The 23,149-nt window shown below is 44.9% G+C and overlaps 1 protein-coding gene across 33 annotated transcripts in view; it reads left to right on the top strand.

The window, feature by feature from the left end:
* Positions 1-1,370, top strand: part of PTK2 (protein tyrosine kinase 2) — a 341,630-nt gene extending 340,260 nt beyond the window's left edge. For all 33 annotated transcript variants that reach the window (XM_054518897.2, XM_063726842.1, XM_054518900.2 and 30 more), the window contains one exon: positions 98-1,370. In XM_054518897.2, the coding sequence (XP_054374872.1) occupies positions 98-310 (213 nt within the window). In that variant the 3' untranslated portion in view covers positions 311-1,370. The remainder of the gene's footprint in view (positions 1-97) is intronic.
* The last annotated feature ends 21,779 nt before the right edge of the window (positions 1,371-23,149 follow it).

Genomic DNA, 23,149 nt, shown 5'->3' with positions numbered 1-23,149 from the left:
GCAAGCTTGGACAACATAGTAAGAACATCACTCTAAAAAAGAAAAAAAAAAAAAAATCACTGGAAACAGTTCTCCTGACCTATCTCTTGTCTTTCAGATTGAGATGGCACAGAAACTATTGAACTCTGACCTGGGCGAGCTCATCAACAAGATGAAACTGGCCCAGCAGTATGTCATGACCAGCCTCCAGCAAGAGTACAAAAAGCAAATGCTGACTGCTGCTCACGCCCTGGCTGTGGATGCCAAAAACTTACTCGATGTCATTGACCAAGCAAGACTGAAAATGCTTGGGCAGACGAGACCACACTGAGCCTCCCCTAGGAGCACGTCTTGCTACCCTCTTTTGAAGATGTTCTCTAGCCTTCCACCAGCAGCGAGGAATTAACCCTGTGTCCTCAGTCGCCAGCACTTACAGCTCCAACTTTTTTGAATGACCATCTGGTTGAAAATCTTTCTCATATAAGTTTAACCACACTTTGATTTGGGTTCATTTTTTGTTTTGTTTTTTTCAATCATGATATTCAGAAAAGTCCAGGATCCAAAATGTGGCGTTTTTCTAAGAATGAAAATCGTACGTAAGCTTTTAAGCATCATGAAGAACAGTTTATGTTCACATTAAGATACGTTCTAATGGGGGATGGCCAAGGGGTGACGTCTTAATTCCTAAACTACCTTAGCTGCATAGTGGAAGAGGAGAGCATGAAGCAAAGAATTCCAGGAAACCCAAGAGGCTGAGAATTCTTTTGTCTACCATAGAATTATTATCCAGACTGGAATTTTTGTTTGTTAGAACACCCTTCAGTTGCAATATGCTAATCCCACTTTACAAAGAATATAAAAGCTATATTTTGAAGACTTGAGTTATTTCAGAAAAAACTACAGCCCTTTTTGTCTTACCTGCCTTTTACTTTCGTGTGGATATGTGAAGCATTGGGTCGGGAACTAGCTGTAGAACACAACTAAAAACTCTTGTCTTTTTTCACAGAATAATGTGCCAGTTTTTTGTAGCAATGTTATTTCTCTTGGAAGCAGAAATGCTTTGTACCAGAGCACCTCCAAACTGCATTGAGAAGTTCCAGAACCATCCCCTTTTTCCATTTTTATATAATTTATAAAGAAAGATTAAAGCCATGTTGAATATTTCACAGCCACTGGAGTTAACTAACCCTTCCTTGTATCTGTCTTCCCAGGAGAGAATGAAGCAAAACAGGAATTTGGTTTTCTTTTGATGTCCAGTTACACCATCCATTCTGTTAATTTTGAAAAAATATACCCTCCCTTTAGTTTGTTGGGGGATATAAATTATTCTCAGGAAGAATATAATGAACTGTACAGTTACTTTGACCTATTAAAAAGGTGTTACCAGTAAAGTTCTTGTTGTAATATCCTTTCTTTTGGTTCTGTTTCTTCAGATGGCTTTTTTTCAGGTGACTTGTCAGATAAGATAACATACAGGAGAGCTCCCAATAATTATCAGGAAGCCTCTCACTAATTAGTTTCTTTTTTTTTTAATTTAATCTTCTAAACAAGTCAAGGATGTTACCACAGAAGGGTAGCGTGACGTAAGTTAACCTTTTCATTCCATCGTCACCTATTAAATGCAGAGCTCAGGATGGAAGTAGCAATGGTCTTCAATGAAAGAACCTTCCCCTTTGCAGGGTCTCACTGTTCCACTAACTCAGACTCAAAGCATAATTCACTTGTCAAGGAAATTGTTAGCATCTCCCAGGCCCATCCTAGTCTCGTTAGAATCTCTGTGAGCCACAGAGCAGGGAGCAAATAGAACTGGGATATCCAGCACTAGGGACTCAGACTCCAAAGGGAGGGATTTGAGAGAATTTTTTCCAGGTAAATACATACTCTTATGTGCAAAAGCAGCTGCATCTTTGGATCTGTGACGGTTACTTCATCTGAAGCAAATGTCAAGGGAAGGTCATCCTCGTGAGTTTGTTCAAATTTTTGGCATTCTTGAGTCTCTTACATTTCCATTTCCTCATGTTTGAAGTGGTGATTGTGAGAGTGAGCTAAGTCCAGTGTAAATGGTAAACTGCTCTACTACATACCTTGTAAGGGACTTTGATGCTGGACCTGTCCAGTGTACTCTCAGAGGTTTAGGAGCATCCGTGGCCTTCACCCACTAGAAACCAGTAGCACTCCCACCAAGCCGTGACAACCGAACTGTCTGCAAACATTGCCGAAGGTTCCCAGGGGAAGGAGGGACAGAACCATTGCAAGTTGAGAACTACTGTTTCAAATAAGAGTTTACCTGCAGTTAGCCAGGCGCGGTGGCTCACGCCTGTAATCCCAGCACTTTGGGAGGCCAAGGCAGGTGGATCACGAGGTCCATCCTGGCTAACACGGTGAAACCCTCTCTCTACTAAAAATAGAAAAAAATTAGCCGGGCATGGTGGCGGGCGCCTGTAGTCCCAGCTACTCGGGAGGCTGAGACAGGAGAATGGCGTGAACCCAGGAGGCGGAGCTTACAGTGAGCGGAGATCGCACCGCTGCTCTCCAGCCTGGGCAACAGAGCGTGACTCCGTCTCAAAAAAAAAAAAAAAAAGCTTACCTGCAGTTAATATATTTTGCCTCATGGTCTCACTTCTTAGGAACACCCAGAATTGCAGGTAAGTTTCACATCTTCCTATAAACCAAAGAAAATTTTGGTTTTTAGAGCAGGCAGAGAGATGTTGCATCAGTGCATGGGCCAGAGGTCAGAGGTCAAGTGCAGTCACCAGAGTTCTCTCTGTGCCTCTGTGAGCAGAGGCAATTCACATCCCATGAACTTAGTGGCCTGGAGGGCTATCAGGACCATGAGGTGACTTCCATTACAAAACAAAATGGGGAATTTCAAATCTGAAGACCCAGAGAAAAGTTCATTTGAAACTGAAAGTGTTCAAATTACTCAGCTTCATTATACTACCCCAATAACAGCTGCCTAATGAGACAAAGCATACATGCAGCACCTGAAAACCTGTCCAAGTTAGCTGGGAGAAGTGTTCACAATCTCATCATTTTTCTCCTATTTTTTATTTTACATTATTAAAGAGTAGAGTCTTTAAATAAAAGAGTAGAGTCTTTTATTTTACATTATTACAAGAGTAGAGTCTTGTAACTACACCCAGGGTCAGAGAATAGTAACATCACCCCAGAGGTCTTGGGGCTCCCTCCCGCACTGCTCCCCCAGAAGGGCAATCACCACCCTGCTTTTATCAACTTGAGTAGGATTTAACTTGCATACAATAAGAGCCATTGAATAAACAGCTCAATTTTTTTCAAATGTATACGTCCAGTTAGTGACCAGTGTGAGGAAGATGAGAAAGAGCCCGCACTTGGGAAGTGCCTTCATACCTCTGGAGGGCAGGTCCCTGTTTTTCCTTTGTAGTCTCGTCTCCATTGCTAGAAATGGCTTCTTACACTTCAGATTGCTTCTAGAACTACACCGTATATACTCTCATTTCTGGCTGCTTTCACTACGAGTGATGTTTTTGAATATCCATGTTGTGTGTATCTGAAGTTCATTCCTTTTTATTTCTGATAATACTCCATGGTAGGAATATATTGCTGCGTATTTCCCTGTTCACCTGTTGATGAATGGGACATTTGGGTGGTTTTCAGTTTCTGACTATTAGAAATAAAACTGGGGACAGTGTTTCCATTCCTCCTGGGCAAGTAAACTATGAAGGAAAGTTCTGGAACATCTGGTAAGTGTATGCTTACCTTTATTAAAAACGGCCAAACTGGTTTCCAGTGACATTATACCATTTTCATGGATGGACATTCCAGTTGCTCCACATTGTCACCAATGCTTGGTAGTGTCGGTCGTTTTTATCCTCCATATCTAATGAGGTTGAGCGTTTTTTTTTTCCTGTACTTAGCCATTGATATATGTTTTTGTGAAGCATCTGCTCAGATATTTTGCATTTTTAAGAAAACTGTTTATCATGTTGTTGTGGAGTAATGGGTGTTCTTATACACTCTGGATATCAGTCTGGTCAGATACTTGTTTTCTAGGTATTTTCTCTCATCTTGGGGCTTGACTATTCATTTTCTTAACTGTACCTCCTTGTATTTTTATCTGAAAAACTGGCAGAGGGGTTGTTATGATTGAGATTTCATTGAGTTTATAGATTAGTTTGGGGAGTGTAGATGTCTTAGAAATTGAGTCTTCAGAAACATGAACTTCTTTTTTAAAAAGAAGATCTTGGCCAGGTGCAGTGGCTCATGCCTATAATCCCAGCACTTTGGGAGGCCAAGGCAGCAGATCACCTGAGGTCAGGTCAGGAGTTCGAGACCAGCCTGGCCAACATAGTGAAACCCCATCTCTACTAAAAATACAAAAATTAGCCAGGTGTGATGGCACATGTCTGTAGTCCCAGCTACTCAGGAGACTGAGGCAGGAGAATCATCTGAACCCAGGAGGCGGGAGGTTGCAATGAGCCGAGATCAGGCCACTGCACTCCAGCCTGGGTGACAGAGCGAGACTCCATCTCAAAAATAATAATGATAATAAATAAGATCTTTAGTCGGGTGTGGTGGTGTAGTCCCAGCTGGTGTAGTCCCATCTACTCTGGAGGCTGAAGTGGGAGGATCACTTGAGCCCAGGAGGTTGAGGCTCCAGTGAGCTGTGATCGCGACTGCACTCCAGCCTGAGTGACAGAGTGAGACGCTGTCTCTTTAAAAATAAAAAAAAATACTGCTTGTTTTGGCAGCGCATATACTAAAATTGGAACGATACAGAGAAGATTAGCTTTTAAAAACTTTTTAAAGGCTGGGCGTGGTGGCTCATGCCTGTAACGTCAGCACTTTGGGAGGCCCGAGGCAGGCAGATCACCTGAGGTCAGGAGTTTGAGACCAGCCTGGCCAACATAGTGAAACCCTATCTCTACTAAAAATATAAAAATTAGCCGGGCATGGTGGACCTCCGCCTCCCAGGTTCAAGTGATTCTCCTGCTTCAGCCTCCCTAGTAGCTGGGATTACAATCATCCGCCACCACGCCCAGCTAAATTTTGTAATTTTAGTAGAAGTGGGGTTGGCCAGGCTGGTCTCGAACTCCTGACCTCAAATGATCTGCCTGCCTCTGCCTCCCGAAGTGCTGGGATTACAGACATGAGCTACCACACCTGGTCTCAGTCAACTGTCTTAATGCAAAGGGATCCTTAAAACCTTTTGAAGACATGACCAGTTTACATTTTTTTAATAACTCATGACCAGAAACTTCAAGATCATTAAGGTTACAGTTTCCCTTTTTTTAATTTAAAAATTTTATAGAGAAGATGGTTTCTGCTTGAAATATGAACACTTTTTGAAATATGAGCACTTTTATTCATAATGTAATTACAACATTTATATATACATGTTTAATACTAGAGTACACTACCTTTAAACCAAAGGATTTTAAAATGTAAGACCAGGCGCAGTGGCTCACGCCTGTAATCCCAGCACTTTGGGAGGCCGAGGCGGGTGGATCACCAGAGGTCAGGAGTTCGGGACCAGCCTGGCCAACATGATGAAACCCCATCTCTACTAAAAATACAAAATTAGCCAGGTGTGGTGGCACATGCCTGCAATTCCAACTACTAGTTGGGGCTGAGGCAGGAGAATTGCTTGAGCCCTGGCAGCAGAGGTTGCAGTGAGCTGAGATCGGGCCACTGCACTCCAGCCTGGGCAACAGAGCAAGACTCCATCTCAAAAAAAGTAAAATGTGAATACTTTGTCTCCCCTTTTTAAAAACAAATGGAAATCACCTTATTCAAAGGGAGCTCATTAAAACATTGAGTCCCCAGTGACTGATTTTTTGAACCCCCTTACTTGCCAGCCCAGGTCACTGAGTATAATTTACAACTTAGCTCTCTATCAGGGTACCGGAAGTTTCTGTTCTCCCATCCTGGAGTGTTCTTAAAAGCCAGCACTTTTAACACTTTAGTAAGGGTTTTGACTTGTGTTCAAAGTCTTTGAGACCCATAATTTCACATTTCTAGCTGTCACTAGAAATGAGTCAAGAAGCTCAACTGAATCTGAAACGCTTTACAGGCTCAGGTGCCAGTCTCCTCTGGAGGTTGGCCAACCCCACTTATCCTGTGCATCTTTCTGTGCCACTGCTGGAATGCAGTCAGCTTGCACAACGGTAAGGATCTGTTGGCAAGGGTTATAGATTTTACATGTTTATTTAAATGCTGCTTTAAGTTGTAAGGGGTCATCTTTAAGTTAGGGACATCTTTAACAATAACTTTTGCCCCTGCCTGTGACTAGGGATTACACACTACAGCTACTGTGCACCAAGAATTCAATACTAGTTCAAGCCAGGCACAGTGGCTACACGTGTAATCCCAACACCTTTGGAGGCCGAGGCGGGCAAATCACCTGAGATCAGGAGCTCAAGAACAGTCTGGCCAACATGATGAAACCCCGTCTCTACTAAAAATACAAAAATTAGCCAGGCAGGGTGGCAGGTGCCTGTAGTCCCAGCTACTCGGGAGACTGAAGCAGGAGAATCGCTTGAACCTGAGAGGTGGAGATTGCAGTGAGAAAAGATCATGCCACTGGCACTCCAGCCTGGGCAACAGAGTGAGACTCCTTCTCAAAAAAAAAAAAATGTAACCAGGCGTGGTGGTGTGTGCCTGTGGTCCCAGCTATGTGGGAGGCTGAAGTGGGAGGATTACTTGAACCCCAGGGGTGGAGGCTTCAGTGAGCCGTGAGTGTGCCATTGCACTTCAGCCTGGGTGACAGAGCGAGACCCTGTCTCAAAACAACAACCACGGTTTATTATATACAGGGGTCATACAGTACAGCTAACTATGCACTGCAGATTGTACACCAGCTAACTGCACCAGAGATTGAGTATTACAGATTATTATATACTAGGGTTATACATTGCAACTGAGTAGGTACCATGGGTTGCACACTACCAAGTGTAGGAGTCGGAGGGTGGAGACCGTTCTAGCCTATTAAGGTCAAAGTTCCAGAACAAAATGAGAAGCTGTAGGTAATGCCTGAGGCCTGGAAGGAAGTGTGGATTCAGCCATAGTAGGAGTGGAGATGGGCTGAGGTTGAGATGAGAAGAGCTGGGCAGGTTGTGGGAAGACCCATGCTTGGTGTTTTTGTGGTCCACTGAAGTATAAAGGACGCTATCAGCAGCAGCCTCTAGTTCAACTCACACCACCTGAGTGGTACGATGCTTATCCCTGGTTCACAGGTGAAGAAACAGTTACACAGTCATCTGACAGCCACGTAGTGAGTAGGTGCCAGAACTGGGTTGGAAGCTGGGTCGGCCTCATATTTAGGACTGTAACATAACCACTAGGCCAAATGCCTCTCCCAGATTCTCCCCAGGGATGAAGACCCCACAAATTACATTTTGAAATTATCTGATGCCTGACAATATCAGAATTGCCATATTTGGTTGGGTTTCCCATCCACACAACCCAGTAAAATCAAAGCTCAGTGCCAAAGTAAAAAGGCATTGGTGATGTGCCCCAAAGGTCTTTCATCCGGGTCTAACCCTTTGCAGATGACTGGACATGCTGGAATGATGAGCCCAGAGGGCTCTGATCTCCACCTAAAGTGACACATCCTTTGTCCTTTAGTTGTCCCTCATGTTCTCTCTCAATGACAACAGCTAATACTGAGTTCACGTGTGCCAGGCACTGTCCTCAGTTCTAACAGTGACCCTCTAAGGCAGGAGGGTTTAATCTCTTCACTTGGAAATGCGGGTTTGGGAGTTTAAATTCTTAGGTCACCTTGGCGCTGGAACCCAGCCCCCAGGTGTCCTGGCTTTCAGGCTTTGACCAGGTTTAGCAATGACCAGGTGTAGCAATAATGAGGGCTGTGTGTGTTGTTTAAAACTTTTGAATCATGCCTGGCTTTAATTTGTTATCTTTCTGCAAACAGGCCGGACATGGTGGCTGACACCTGTAATCCCAGCCACTCGAGAGGCTGAGGCAGGAGGATCACTTCAGGCCAGGAGTTTGAGACCAGCCTGGACAACATAGCGAGACCTTGTTCCTACTAAAAACTAAAAAATTGGCTGGGCACCGTGGCTCACGCCTGTAAATCCCAGCACTTCGGGAGGCCGGGGCAGGCAGATCACGAGGTCAGGAGTTCGAGACCAGCCTGGTCAATATGGTGAAACCCCGTCTCTACTAAAAATACAAAAACTAGCCAAGTGTAGTGGTGCACGCCTATAGTCCCAGCTACTCGGGAGGCTGAAGCAGGGAAATCGCTTGAACCCGGGAGGTTGAGGTTGCAGTGAGCCAAGATCGTGCCACTGCACTCCAGCGTGGGCAACAGAACAAGACTCCATCTGAAAATAAATAAATAAGTAAATAAAAACCTAAAAAATTAAGTGGGCGTGGTGGTACATGTCTGTAGTCCCAGCTACTCAGGAGGCTAAGGCAAGAGGGGTGCTTGAGCCCAGGAGTTCAAGTTTACAGTGAGCTATGATCACCCACTGCACTCCAGCCTGGGTGACAGAACAAGACCCTGTCTCTTTAAAAATAATAATTTTTGAAATGTAACTAGAGTGTTGTCTCAGACTATCATATTTTTCAAGATCTACTGGATATAACCCAGATAAAACTTCTGTCCAATATTATACTGGGTGGGCATTGATTAATGAAGTAAGTAAAACTGATTTTATTAAATCACTTTAATATGCTGTATTAAAATGCTGTAACTTTGGTCAATCCTCATCTTATTTCATCTTATCAAGTGCTTCATATTTTCCACTCCTAACAGCAAAAAGTAAAAATGATATGTGAACTTCCAGAGTGATTGTGTGTGTGTATATATGTGTGTGTATGTTTATATATATATACATACATTCAAATATATATACACGTTTTCTTTAAAAAAAAAAAAAAGTGAGGCCCTCCTTTGCAGAGTGATTGTTTTTTAAGCAGTGTGTTACTTTCTGTTTCTTTACATTCATAAGAAAATCTGGTCATGATATGTAACAACATGGATGGAGTTACTTCTGATTTTTATATTTGATTCTCGTTTAATAAATCCCCAAAGCCAAAAAAAATCATTATACATGCTCACATTCATTTATCAAATGAATATCATGCTATCATACTCCTTGCTTCATAAGTTACTACTCTAAGCACACATTATATTGTATTATTATAAATGATGTTAAAGTGGATACAGTATGATTTATTTTCTTGCTCTTGTAACGTGGTAAAATAGATACATTAATTATATCTTTATCATTTTAATCTTTACTTGACTGCATTTAGTAATCTATCTTACAAATACATTCTTTATTTCTCAGTGGCTTCTATAATAATCCTAGAAATGTGTATTAGCACGTTTATTTGAATTGAAAAATGAAGTCACCTGACAGAGTCTATCTGGCTTTCTTGTTTGACAAGGGGGACGGGCTCTGCAAATCAGATATCAGATGCCATATTTTTCCATTAATTGAATAAGCTAAATCTACAGTTATAACTTTGACAAAAATGTATTAATATTTAAAGAAGTAATATAACTTTTATTTAAAAAACATTTTATTGCAGCCGGGCGCAGTGGCTCAACCCTGTAATCACAGCACTTTGGGAGGCCGAGGCGGGCAGATCACCTGAGGTCAGGAGTTCAAGACCAGCCTGGCCAATATGACGAAATCCCGTCTCTACTAAAAATATGAAAGTTAGCCGGGTGTGGTGGCAGTTGCCTGTAGTCCTAGTTACTCCAAAGGCTGAGGCAGGAGAATCGCTTGAACCCGGGAGGTGGAGGTTTCAGTGAGCGGAGATTGTGCCACTGCACTGCAGCCTGGAGCGAGACTCTGTCTCAAAAAAAAAAAAATTTGACCAGATGCAGTGGCTTACGCCCGTAATCCCAGCACGTTGGGAGGCTGAGGCGGATGGATCCCAAGGTTAGGGGTTCAAGACCAGCCTAGCCAAGATGGTGCAACCTCGTCTCTACTAAAAATACAAAAATTAGCCAAGTGCACGGTGGCAGGCACCCGTAATCTCAGCTACTAGAGAGGCTGAGGCAAGAGAATCACTTGAACCGGGGTAGGGGCGGAAGTTGCAGTGAGCCGAGATCGTACCACTGCACTCCAGCCTGGGTGACACAGTGAGACTCTGTGTCAAAAAAAATATGTATTTATTGGCAAAGATATAAGTGAATTAACTCCGACAGAGCGAGACTCCTTCTCAAAAAAAAATTTATTCTCAAAGATGTAAATAATATAACAATATTTTTATGTTCCTCACACCTTACTGACCATATTAGGTTAAACTTGATCCTTTTAAATTAATATTAGATATCAGCCTCAGAAAATTCTTTTTGTTTTCGTTGAGGTAAATGTACATACAGTGAAATGCACAGTTTAATGAATTTTAACAAATGCATACACCTGTGTAACCATCACTCAAATTGAGATATAGAACATACTCATGGGGAGTTCCCAGCCTATAGGCAAACACTGTTCTGATTTCCAACAAGATAGATTAGTTTTTGCCTGTTCTTGAATTCATATCAATTGAGCATACAGTGTGTGCTTTTTTGTGTCTAGCTTCTTTCACTCAACACAATGTTTTTGGGATGCATCCATGTGGTGTGTTTGTTGTTTTTTTGTTTTGTTTTTGTTTTTGTTTTTTTTGAGATGGAGTCTCATTCTGTAGCCCAGGCTGGAGTGCAGTGGCACGATCTCAGCTCACTGCAACCTCTGCCTCTTGGGTTCAAGTGATTCTCCTGCCTCAGTCTCCCGAGTAGCTGGGATTACAGGCGCCTGCCACTGCACCTGGCTATTTTTGGTAGTTTTAGTAGAGACAGGGTTTCACCATGTTGGCCAGGCTGGTCTTGAACTCCTGACCTTGTGATCCACCCGCCTCAGCCTCCCAAAGTGCTGGAATTACAGGCATGAGCACCGCACCTAGCCTATAATTTTTTTTTAATTGCTGAATAGTATTCTATTGTGTACATAGACTACCGTTTGTTTACCATTCTCCTATTGATAGATATCTGATTGTTTCCAGTTTGGGGCTTAATGAATAAAGTGGCTGTAAACATTTGCATACAAGTCTTTTTGGATAAGTGTGTTTTTATTTCTTTTCTCTTTTTTTTTTTTTTTTTTTTTGAGACAGGGTCTCACTCTGTCACCCAGGCTGGAGTGCAGTGGCACGATCCGAGCTCACTGCAGCCAGGCATCCTCTTGTCTCAGCCCCCTAAAATGTTGGGATTTACAGGGATGGCCCACTATAACTGGCCAACTGTTTGCTTTTGTGAAGGTCTGTTCAAATCTTTTGCCTATTTTTTAAAATTATTTAATTTATTGAGACAGGGTCTCATTCTGTTGCCCAGGCTGGAGTGCAGTGGCTCAGTCACGGCTCACTGCCAGCTCCACTTCCTGGGCCCAGGTGATCCTCCCACCTCAGCCTCCCCAGTAACTGGGACTGCAGGTATGCACCACCACATCTAGCTAATTTTTGTATTTTTTGTAGAGATGCAGTTTTGCCACGTTACCCAGGCTATTACTCATTTTTAAAAAATTATTATTTTTTTTATTTATTTTACAGCGAGTTTCACTGTGTTGTCCAGGCTGGTCTTAAACTGCTGAGCTCAAACAATTCTCTTACTTCAGCCTCCCAAGTAGCTGGGACTATAGGCGTGAGCCACTCCATGTGGCCTTTTGCTGGTTTTTAAAAATTAAGTTGTTTACTTTATTATTGATTTGTAGTCATTCTTTATATATTCTGGATATAAGTCCTTTGTCCGCTGTATGCATTGCAAATATTCTCTCTCAGTCCATGGCTTGTCTTTTTATTTTCTTAACAGTATCTTTTGATGAGCAATAGTTCTTAATTTGAATGAAGTTCTAATTAATACATTTTAAAATACTTAGTGCTTTTTGCATCTTCTCTAAGACATCTTTGCCTGCCCCAAGCTTGCACGATATTTACCATATTTTCCTCTAAAAGCTATATAACATTATTTTTTAAGGTTGTTTGTTTGTTTTTGAGACAGGGTGCCACTCTGTCACCTAGGTTGGAGCACAGTGGAGCAACCTCGGCTCACTGCAGCTTCGACCCAGTGGAGCAACCTCGGCTCACTACAGCTTCGACCCCCCGAGCTTGAGCGATCCTCCTACCTCAGCCTCCCAAGTAACTGGGACTTTCTTTTCCCTTTTTTTTTTTTTTCTTCTTGAGACAGAGTCTCACTCTGTCACCCAGGCTGGAGTGCAGTAGCATAATCAGAGCTCACTGCAGCCATGAACTACTAGGATCTAGGTGTATGCCACTAAGCCTGTCTAATTTTTATATTTTTTATAGAGATGAGGTTTTGCCACGTTGCCAGGCTGGTCTTGAACTCCTGGGCTCAAGCAATCCTCCTGCCTGGGCCTCCCAAAGTGCTGGGATTACAGGCATAAGCCACTGCGCCCCGCCATATTAGTTTTATATTTAGGTCTATGGTTTATCTTGAATTAGTGTGAAGGATGTGAGGTGGATGTTGAAGTTCATTATTTTCCATATGGAAATCCAATTATTCCAGCACCATTTGTTGAAAAAAATCTTTCTCCGTTGTCTTGCCTTGTTGGTACCTTGGTCAAAAACCTATTGGCCATTTATGTGTGGATTTATTTCTAGACTTGCTATTCTGTTGCACTGTTCTCATCTGTTCTTATGTCTATACCACATTGTCTTGATTACTGTAGCTTTATAATGACTCCTGAAACCAAGTGTAGTCAGTCTTGAAAGTGGCTATTGCAAGTCATCCAATTTTGTTCTTTTTCTCCAAGATACTTATTTTTGGCTCTTCTGACTCACTTGCAGTTATATTTACATTTTGGCACCAATTTGTCAACTTCCATGTTTTAAAAGGCCCCTTGGGATTTTGACTCAGTTAGCTTCTGCTGTGTAACAACACATGTTCCCCTCACTCCACCTCTGCGCATTAGCTGGCGGTTGGCTGATGCAGCTGCATGTGGCTGGGAGGCTCTGCCTCCAGATGGACCTGGCTTCACATGCCCTCAGCGACCAGGCTGAGGAAGATGCAGGCAGGAAGTTTTCTCTAGGCCACCTGGCTGGGACCAACCCCGCAACCAGACGGGGCAACTGCATGTAAGCCTCTGAGGGCAGGACTGCTGACATCCTGCCGACCGTTGATAGTCACATGGTTGAGCTCAGCACCACTGGGGTAAGAAATCAACTGTGAAGGGCAAGGGAGCGATGACTTTTGGACGGTAATCTCATCTATCACACCTTTCTGTAGACACCCAGACTCAATTAGGGTCACAAAAGATCCTTTTTTTTTTTTTTTTTTTTGAGATGGAGTCTCGCTCTGTCGCCCAGGCTGGAGTGCAGTGGCATGATCTCCGCTCACTGCAAGCTCCGCCTCCCAGGTTCACACCATTCTCCTGCCTCAGCCTCCCGAGTAGCTGGGACTACAGGCACCTGCCATCACGCCCGGCTAATTTTTTGTATTTTCAGTAGAGACGGGGTTTTACTGTGTTAGCCAGGCTTGTCTCAAACTCCTGACCTCAACTGATCCGCCCGCCTCAGCCTCCCAAAGTGCTGGGATTACAGGCGTGAGCCACCGCACCCGGCCACAAAAGAACCTTTTGAAAGCCAGGTGACTTCAGTTGTAGCTTCCATCACCTGAGGCAGGATGGCTGAGTCGCCAGCTGTGGGTTCTCACCCAGGACGGTCGGTAGGAGAGCAGCATGCGAGTTCTGGAGGATATCCTGGGAGGGGTCAGAGCACTGAGTCACTGTAACAGAATTTCCTTCCATTCTCACCCACGCTTCCTGGGACCGCAGCTGTAAGCACTGACATTCACAAACATGGGGAACAGGAAAAGAATTGTTGAAGAGCCCTGAGTCCAGCAATGGGCCATCCGGTTCTTCCTGAGTCTGGGAATTAGAAAAAAAAAGGTCCACTATTTTCCTTAAGAGATTATTTCCAACAAAAATGTATGATTTTCATGACTAATAATTATTATTCAAACTTTGTAATATATTTGTGTTTGATTAGTTGTGTTCTGACAATTGTAATGATAAGTAAACCCAGAAGAATTTTTTCTAACACTTGGTCTCACAGGAAATAAAAATTTAAGATTTCAATTTATATATACTTTTTGTTGTAGACAAGTATATAGCATAATCAATAGGATTTTCAAACATAAAAATATTTCCTTAGGATAAAAATATGTGGAAGAATTAACATGGAAAATGGGTCCTGTGAGGAAAAGAGCAATGTGAAATATTAAAGAAGAGGTGGCTCAGATACAGTCAGCCCTCCATGCCCTCAGAGTCAACCAACTGTGGATGGAAAATGTAGTCAGGCCTATGATGGTTATCTCTGTACTGAAAGTGTACAGACATTTTTCTTATCATTATTCTCTAAACAATACAGTATAATTATTTACTACATGGCATTTTACATTGTGTTAGGTATTAGAAGTAATCTAGGCCGGGTGCGGTGGCTCACGCCTGTAATCCCAGCACTTTGGGAGGCTGAGGTGGGCGGATCATGAGGTCAAGAGATTGAGACCATCCTGGCCAACATGGTGAAACTCCATCTCTACCAAAAATACGAAAATTAGCCGGGCATGGTGGCACGCGCCTGTAGTCCCAGCTACTCGGGAGGCTGAGGCAGGAGAATTGATTGAACCCGGGAGGCAGAGGTTGCAGTGAGCCAAGATCGCACCACTGCACTCCAGCCTGGCAATAGAGCAGGATTCCGTCTCAAAAAAAAAAAAAAAAAAAAAGTAATCTAGAGATGATTTAAAGTATATGGGAGGATGTGCTTAGGCTCTATGCAAATACCGCACCATTTTACATCACGGACTTGAGCTGTGCATTTTAGTATCCACTGGGGGTCCTGGAACCAATCCCCCACAAATATAGAGGGACAACTACACTGTTCTGAATGGATTATATACGATATCAAATCGATATGGTATTTTTCTGTTCCATCTGGTTACATTTTTTTAAGTGAGATGACAGTTTTAAGTGTCAATATTTACAATGTTCCAGAAGTTGTATTCTTTGTAACTGTTTAAGCTTACATAATATTTTAGGTGTCAACTTAATGTGTAAGGGGGGTAAAAAAATTTAAAATGACATTTGGGGGTATGTAAACAAAACTGTTTGAAGACTGCCGATGCCGAGTGCATTCATTGTATGGTGGAGTCAGAAGAAACTCAGAGATCAGCTACAGACTCCCTGGTGTCATCGTGCCACTGTACCTGTTGGTACAAGCAACTTGGTAACCAAGCTGCTGGGTTTCTAGCTTGTCTGTGGGATCCCTCTGCCTCAGTTTCTCATCATAGGATGAGGGTAAGTGCTCTGAGGCTTGAATGAGTAAATACTCATGCAGTGCCTAGAACAGGTACTTGGGCCAAGGAAGTGCACTGTGCCAGTGTCTGCCTTTTGATGGAAATGCATCTCTTAGGAGGCAGTGCAGGATCCCATGGGCTGTTTACCTATCTTCCCATGGACCCATGCTGAGTTCTGCTTCTTCAGGAAACACAGAACAAGACTCTTCCCTTCTCTATATGTGAGCTCAATAAGAGTATATTAGTCCACTGTGGGCTGCTATAACAAAATACCATAGACTGGGCGGCTTATGACCAACAGAAATGTATTTCTCATAGTTCTGGAGTCTGCAAAGTCCAAGATCAAGGCACCAGCAGATTCAGTGTCTGCTGAGGGCCTTCTCCCTGGTCCACAGATGACAGCTTCTCCCTGTATCCTCATATGGTGGAAGGGGCAAGGCAGCTCTCTGAGACCTCTTTTTTTATTTTTATTCTTTTACAAATGGAGTCTTGTACTGTCACCCAGGCTGGAGTGCAGTGGCACGATACAGCTTATTATAACCTTGAACTCCGGGGCTCAAGAGATCCTCCCACCTCAGCATCCCAAATAGTTGGAACCACAGGTGCACACCACTGCAATGGGCTTTTTTTTTCCCCCCCAAGACAGAGTCTCACTCTGTCACCCAGGCTGGAGTGCAATGGGGCAATCTTGGCTCACTGCAACCTCTGCCTCCTGGGTTCAAGCGATTCTCCTGCCTCAATCTCCCAAGTAGCTGGGATTACAAGCCCACACCACCACGCTGGGCTAATTTTTGTATTTTTGGTGGAGACGGGGTTTCACCACATTGGCCAGGCTGGTCTCAAACTCCTGATCTCAGGTGATCCACCCGCCTCGGCCTCCCAAAGTGCTGGGATTACAGGCATGAGTCACCGGCTAATTTTTTTTTTCAAGACAAGAGTCTTGGCCATGCATGGTGGCTCATGCCTGTAATCTCAGCACTTGGGAGGCCGAGGCAGGTGGCTCACTGGAGGCCGGGAGTTTGAGACCAACCTAGGCAACATGGCAAAAACCCATCTCTACTAAAAATACAAAAATTAGCCAGGTGTGGTGGTGCACTCAGCTACTCAGGAGGCTGAGACATGAGAATTGCTTGAACCCAGGAGGGGGAGGCTGCAGTCAGCCGAGATCGCACCACTGCACTCCAGTCTAGGTAACAGGGAGACTCTGTCTTGGAAAAAAAAAAAGAGGGAGTCTCGCATTGTTGCCCACGCTGGTTTCAAACTCCTGTTCTCAAGCAATTCTCCCGCCTTGGCCTCTTGAGTAGCTGGGATTACAGGTGCCAGCCACTGCACCAGGCAAACAAGGCCTCTTTTATTTTATGTATTTATATTTATTTTTTGAGAAAGGGTCTTGCTCTGTCACCCAGGCTGGGGTGCAGTGGCATGATTTCAGCTCACTGCAACTTCCGTCTCCCAGGCTCAAGCAATTCTCCCACCTCAGCCTCCCAAGTATCTGGGAGTATAGTTGTGTGCCACCATGCCTGGCTAATTTTTGTATTTTTTGTAGAGATGGAGTCTTGCCATGTTGGCCAGGCTGGCCTCAAACTCCTGAGCTCAAGTGATCCACTAACAGGGCTTCTTTTATAAGGGTGTTAATCCCAATTGTGAGGGCTCCATCCTCATGAAATAATCACCTCCTAAGGGCCTTACCTAATACCACCAACTTTCATGTTAAGATTTCAACATATGCATTTTGTGGGGGGAAACACACACTTAGATGATGGCAAAAAGTTTGAAACAGTGACTCCGCCCACCCACTGCCTGAAATTGTCCTGTTATGTGATTAGACTGTATCCCGATGCTTCTCAATTCTGATGGCCCTCTTCCATGTGTGATACCGCAGGGAAATGTAGGCTCTTGAAACAGAGGAACTTAGGAGAGTGTTGGGATGTTATGTACAGAGTATCCACTAAGGAACCAGGCCCTTATCAGGAACGCGACATATGTGCTCTCATTGTTGGTCACCATCAGCCATGTTCCCAATAAGGAGGCCACACCAATCTCAGTGGGCTCACAGGGTATCCAGGACTAGGTTCCAGAGCTGCACACTCCACCTGCTGCCTCTTCAGAGAAGCGGGGCATCTACCTTCCTTAGGCTGGTGTTGGCAGAACACAAACACAAAACACAATGTCAGTGCCGTGACGCTTCCTGCCTCCCCAGCGTCCATGCCGTCTCCCTTCATTGTGAAATTCTCAGTCGTGTTTCGCAGATTTCTGTGCAGAGGTTTTGTACATCTTTATTTTCATTTGTTCTTCTGTTTTTAACTTTTCTTTTTTCCTTTCTTTTTTTTTTTTCCTTTTTCTTTTTTTTAGTTTTTTTGAGACGGTCTCTGTTGGCCAGGCTGAAGTACAGTGGCGTGATCACAGTTCACTGTTGCCTTGACTTCCCAGGCTCAAGCCATCCTCTTGCCTCAGCCTCCCAATTAGCTGAGACTACGGGTATGTGCCACTGTGCCCAGCCTCATTCTATTTCAATTTTATTTTTAGGCCAGGCCTGATGGCTCACGCCTGTAAGCCCAGCACTTTGGAAGGCCGAGGTGGGTGGATCATTTGAGGCCAGCCTGGCCATCATGGCAAAACCCCGTCTCTACTAAAAATACAAAAATTAGCCAGGCGTGGTTGTGCACGCCTGCAGTCCCAGCTACTCGGGAGGCTGAGGCATGAGAATTGCTCAAACCCGGGAGGCGGAGGTTGCAGTGAGCCAAGATCATGCCACTGCACTCCAGCCCGGGTGACAGAGTGAGACTCTGTCTCAAAAATAAATAAATTTTTATTTTTAATTGTCATTAGTATATAGAATTATGCTTAATTTTAAAATATTGGTCTTATAGCCAAAATCTTTGCTAAACAATGTATCAGTATATTATTTCAAAGAAACATGATACTAGATAAGAATGACAGTATAAAGGAGTCATTGTGGAAAGCTAAAAATTGACACTTGTTTACATCATTATATGCTTGGCTTCTTTGACAATTTTTACTTAATGTTTCTCCTCATATGAAAGATAGGTTGCTGTTTTTTTGTTGTGTGTGTGTGTGTGTTTTTTTTTTTCTGAGACAGCGTCTCGCTCTATCACCCAGACTAGAGCGCAATGGTACAATCACAGCTCATTGCAGCCTCAGCCTCCCTGAGGGCTTAGGTGATCTCCCACCTTAGCCTCCTGAGTAGCTGGGACTACAAGCACACAACCATGTCCCACTAATTTTTGTATTTTTTGTAGAGATAGGGTCCCACTCTGTTGCCCACACTGATCTCAAACTGTGCTCAAGACACCTGCCCACCTCAGCCTCCCAAAGTGCTGGGATTACAGGTGTAAGCCACCATCTTTAGTGAAAGACAGCTTTTATTTATCTCTTTTAACTCCAGAAAATGCTACAAGTTGGATACACCACATCCACACAAATCTCCCAAGGACTTTGGAGAAGATGCATTGGGATGAATTTGTAACTCTTGACCTTAAACAATTTGTGGCAGCATCTCTTATGTGCTCTGGGTGGTCTTCACATCATGCTTAGAAACACCAGCTGGGCCAGGCATGGTGGCTCACGCCTGTAATCCCAGCACTTTGGGAGGCCGAGGTGGGTGGATCACAAGGTCAGGAGTTCAAGACCAGCCTGGCCAATATGGTGAAACCCCGTCTCTACTACAAATACAAAAAATTAGCTGGGCATGGTGGCGCATGCCAGTAGTCCTAGCTACTCGGGAGGCTGAGGTAGGAGAATCGCTTGAACCCGGGAGGTGGAGGTTGCAGTGAGCTGGGATTGCACCACTGGCACTCCAGCCTGTGCAACAGAGCGAGACTCCATCTCAAAAAAAAAAAAAAAAAAAAACACCAGCTGTCCTCAGGCTGGGACAAAGGAAGGCAAGGGCACCCACACCTCATAGGTGAGACACCATACTTCAAAGAGGAACTAGATTCAGAGTTAAATTTAGGGGGCTGTAAGTAAGTGTGCCAGACTAAAAGGCAGAGATCAATGCCTGCCTGAAAAAAATACAGTTTGAAAAGAAAATAAAAATAAAACAAAAAAAATGCAGTTTGGCTGTGCATGGTGGCTCACGCCTGTAATCCCAGCACTTCGGGAGGCCAAGGCAGGCAGATAACTTGAGGTCAGGAGCTCAAGACAAGCCTGGCCAACATGGTGAAACCCCATCTCTACTAAAAATGCAAAAATTAGCCAGGCGCGGTGGCATGCGCCTGTAATCCCAGCTACTGGGGAGGCTGAGGCAGGAGAATCACTTGAACGCGGGAGGCGAAGGCTGCAGTGAGCCGAGATGGCATCACTGCTCTCCAGCCTAGGAGACAGAGCAAGGCACTATCTTTAAAAAAAAAAAAAAAAAGGCAATTTGAGAGGAAACAGAGGGCCAAAATGAAGTACCTCTTGTCCAGAGATGGTTACCTGAAGAAGCAGGTGTGGCCTGTATTCAGACACGCTCACCAGTCAAGGCAACACCACATCCAGGCCCCTCCACCCCATCCTGCAAAGGGGGCCCGGCTGGCAGACCCAGTGGAGGATGGCACTGGCAGATTTTAAAGAGGTTTTCATGGCCTGTTTTTGTTTTGTTTCTGAAACAGGGTCTCACTCTGTTACCCATGCTGGAACGCAGTGGCACAGTTATCGCTCACTGCAGCCTCGACCTCCTGGGCTCAAGCAATCCTCCCACGTCAGTCTCCTGAGTAGCTGGGACCACAGATGTGCATCACCATGTTCAGCTAATTTTTTATTTTTATTTTGTAGCGATGGGGTCCCCAGGCTGGTCTGGAGCTCGTGGTCTCAAGCAATCCTCTCACCTTGACCTCCCAAAGCACTGAGACTTTGGGCACAAACCACTGCATATGGCCTGCTTAGTTTTTTGTTTTTTTTTTTTTAGAGGGAGTTTCGCTCTGTCCTCCAGGCTGGAGTGCAGTGGCACAATCTCGGCTCACTGCGACCTCTGCCTCCCAGGTTCAAGCGATTCTCCTGCCTCAGCCTCCCGAGTAGCTGGGACTACAGGCGCCCACCACCACAACCAGCTAATTTTTTGTATTTTTAATAGAGACAGGGTTTCACCGTGTGAGCCAGGATGGTCTCAATCTCCTGACCTCGTGATCCACCTGCCTTGGCCTCCCAAAGTGCTAGGATTATAGGCGTGAGCCACCTGCTTAGTTTTTAATTTAAAAAAAACAACAAAAAAAAACCAGTCTGGGCATAGTATCTCACACCTGTAGTCCCAGCACTTTGCGGGGCTGAGGCTGGTGGATCACTTGAGCCCAGGAATTTGAAACCAGCCTGGACAATATGGTGAAACATCATCTCTACAAAGATTAGCTGAGCCTGGTGGGATGCTCTTGTAGTCCTAGTAACTTGGGAGGCTGAGGTAGGAGGATTATTTGAGTCCAGGAGGTCAAGGAGGCTGCAGTGAGCTATGATTGCACCACTGCACTCCAGCATGGGCAATAGAGTGAGACTCTGTCTAGAAAAATACAAAAACAAAAAAATAAGGTCAGGTGTGGTGGCTCACGCCTGTAATCCCAGCACTTTGAGGGGCCAAGGTGGGAGGATCACTTGGGCCAAGCAGTTCAAGACCAACCTGAGCAACACAGTGAGACCTGTCTCTACAAGTTTTTAAAAATTAGCCAGGCATGGTGGCATGCGCCTGTGGTCCCAGCTACTCAGGAGGCTGAGGTGGGAGGATCACTTGAGCCTGGGAAGTCAAGGCTGCAATGAGCTGTGTTTTCACCACCACACTTTCACTTTGGTGATCCTGTCTCAAAGTATATATTACTCAAAGAATCATAGACTATTAGAGCTGGAACGGATCACAGAAGACCTCTACCTCCATGTTTCCTAAATTATGCTCCACGGAACCTTGAGGTACCTCGTGAAAAAAGGGTTCTGTGGCTAAATGGGTTTGGGACAGGTTGCATACTGTCTCATGCCCTCCTTCTTCTTTGTAGAAGCATGATTCTTCTCACCTTGCTAAAGGCTCTGAGAAGGCCTGCAGGCAATAAACTTATTTATCGTTGTTTGATCCAGTGCTTCCCAATTTACTTGACTTCCCAAAGCTGCTTTAATCATGTGCAGAACATGTTTTAGGAACAAATGATTTATTCCAGTGCCTGCATTTTAGTCTTGAAGAAACAAAGTGCCCCCAAAGCCGAGGGCTTTGTCAGCTCTGTGGCCTCAGGAGCTTTCTCTGTACTTCCCCTCACTCCTTCTTTCTCTCTCATGGGGAGTTGGTGCTTTAGACCGAGTGCACCCAGTGTGCAGAGCTGCAGCCCAGGCTGCTGCAAATGTCCCTGGCTGTGATTAGAGCCCACGGTCTTATCAAAGCATCAGGATCCTAAAACACAGAGGAAGGAATTGTATCAGGGAGAAGCACTGGCTCCAGAAGACCCAGAGTCGGCCCAGTCACCATCCGGGTGTGGGACATGGGTCTGGGGGAGAGAGCAGCAAGGGCTGGAGACATGTCACAGCAAGCACCGAGAGGCAGTCAGTTAAGCAGGTTCACTAATGGCAGGAGAGGCAACAGGCAGAGGGGACTGCAGTTCTCAGCTCCGTTGGATGGTGGATCTGTTAGCCATACTGAGTGAGGAACACCAGAAGAAAAACAGGTTGGGAGGAGGGTAGGGATGGGGCTGCAGGAAGCGGGCTGAATTCCTGAACACAGGGTGTGGAGGGTTAAGACCTGGAGAGGATGGGCTTATCTAGGAAAAGAGCAGAGGGAACCCCGTGCCCCAGAGGGCGAACCCAGTGACTGCATGGGCCCTGGGGATGGAGATGGGGCAGGCAGCAATGGCACCCCTCCACCAGCAGAGGGCCACGGTGTCCGCCATCCAAAGAGAAGTGACACAATGAAGCCCTTAGAGACATTATCTTGCCTTCTGGAACTAAATCCTTGCAACAAAGTTCCCCAACACAGCGCTCAAAGGAGCTGAAGGCGGGCTGAGGGGACCCAGTGATGACAGAGCCTTCTGGGCCTTTGCTGAGGCGTGCAGTCGCTGACAGCAGGGCAGCTGGACCTCAGGGATTTCGGGCAGAAACGAGTTTTGTGGATGTGTGAGGGAGACACGGGTACAGAGAGGGTGGGCATCTGCGAACTGGGGAGATTGATGAGGCTGCATGGTTCAAAATAAGAAAGTGGTAACATTCATGATTATTTAAAAATTTCCGTGAAATACTATAGCAAAGGTACAGAAAAGTATATAAAATGTAAAAGTGCAGCTTAAGGGATGGCTGCCAAATGAAGGGCACCATTGCAGGAAGGAACAGGCCTGGCACCCCCAAATCCCCCAGGGGCCCTGCTGTGGTCACAGCCCTCTCACCCCCAGCTGTATCCACCATTCTGACACTTAGAGTAACCACCTTCTTGCTCTTCTGTCAATTATTTACTACTTAATGATGCTTCCCTAAATAATGCAGTTTAATTTTGCCTGCTTTGGAATTTTTGTGAATGGCTAGATTCCATCCTGTGAATATGAGCACACTGTTTCTCCATCCTGCTCTCCGTAGGTATTCAGTGCCATGCAGTCCAAGCTGTGATGAAGAATGCCATGCACACTCCTACCCAGGTGTCCTGGTGCTCATAACTACACATTTCAGGAGCACGTTTTGTATCAGCAACTTGGTGAAGACTGATGTCCTTTTGAGTTTTCGGAGGAAGTGCTGGTTCTCCTGCCCTTCTTCAGGGCTGTCCTCCGAGACTGCAGAGAACTAGTGACCACCCTGCTGGCTGCGGAGCTCCTGGCAGTCAGAACTCCTGTTTATTCTTCCCCCGGAACAGGGCCTTGCACCCAATATGCAGACAGCCGATGCCACGGGGTGAAGGAATGCTCCGGGAAATCTGGGAAA

Source organism: Pongo abelii, chromosome 7 (genome assembly GCF_028885655.2).
Source record: "Pongo abelii isolate AG06213 chromosome 7, NHGRI_mPonAbe1-v2.0_pri, whole genome shotgun sequence".
Lineage (NCBI taxonomy): Eukaryota > Metazoa > Chordata > Mammalia > Primates > Hominidae > Pongo > Pongo abelii.
This window is presented reverse-complemented; position numbering and strand designations above follow the sequence as displayed.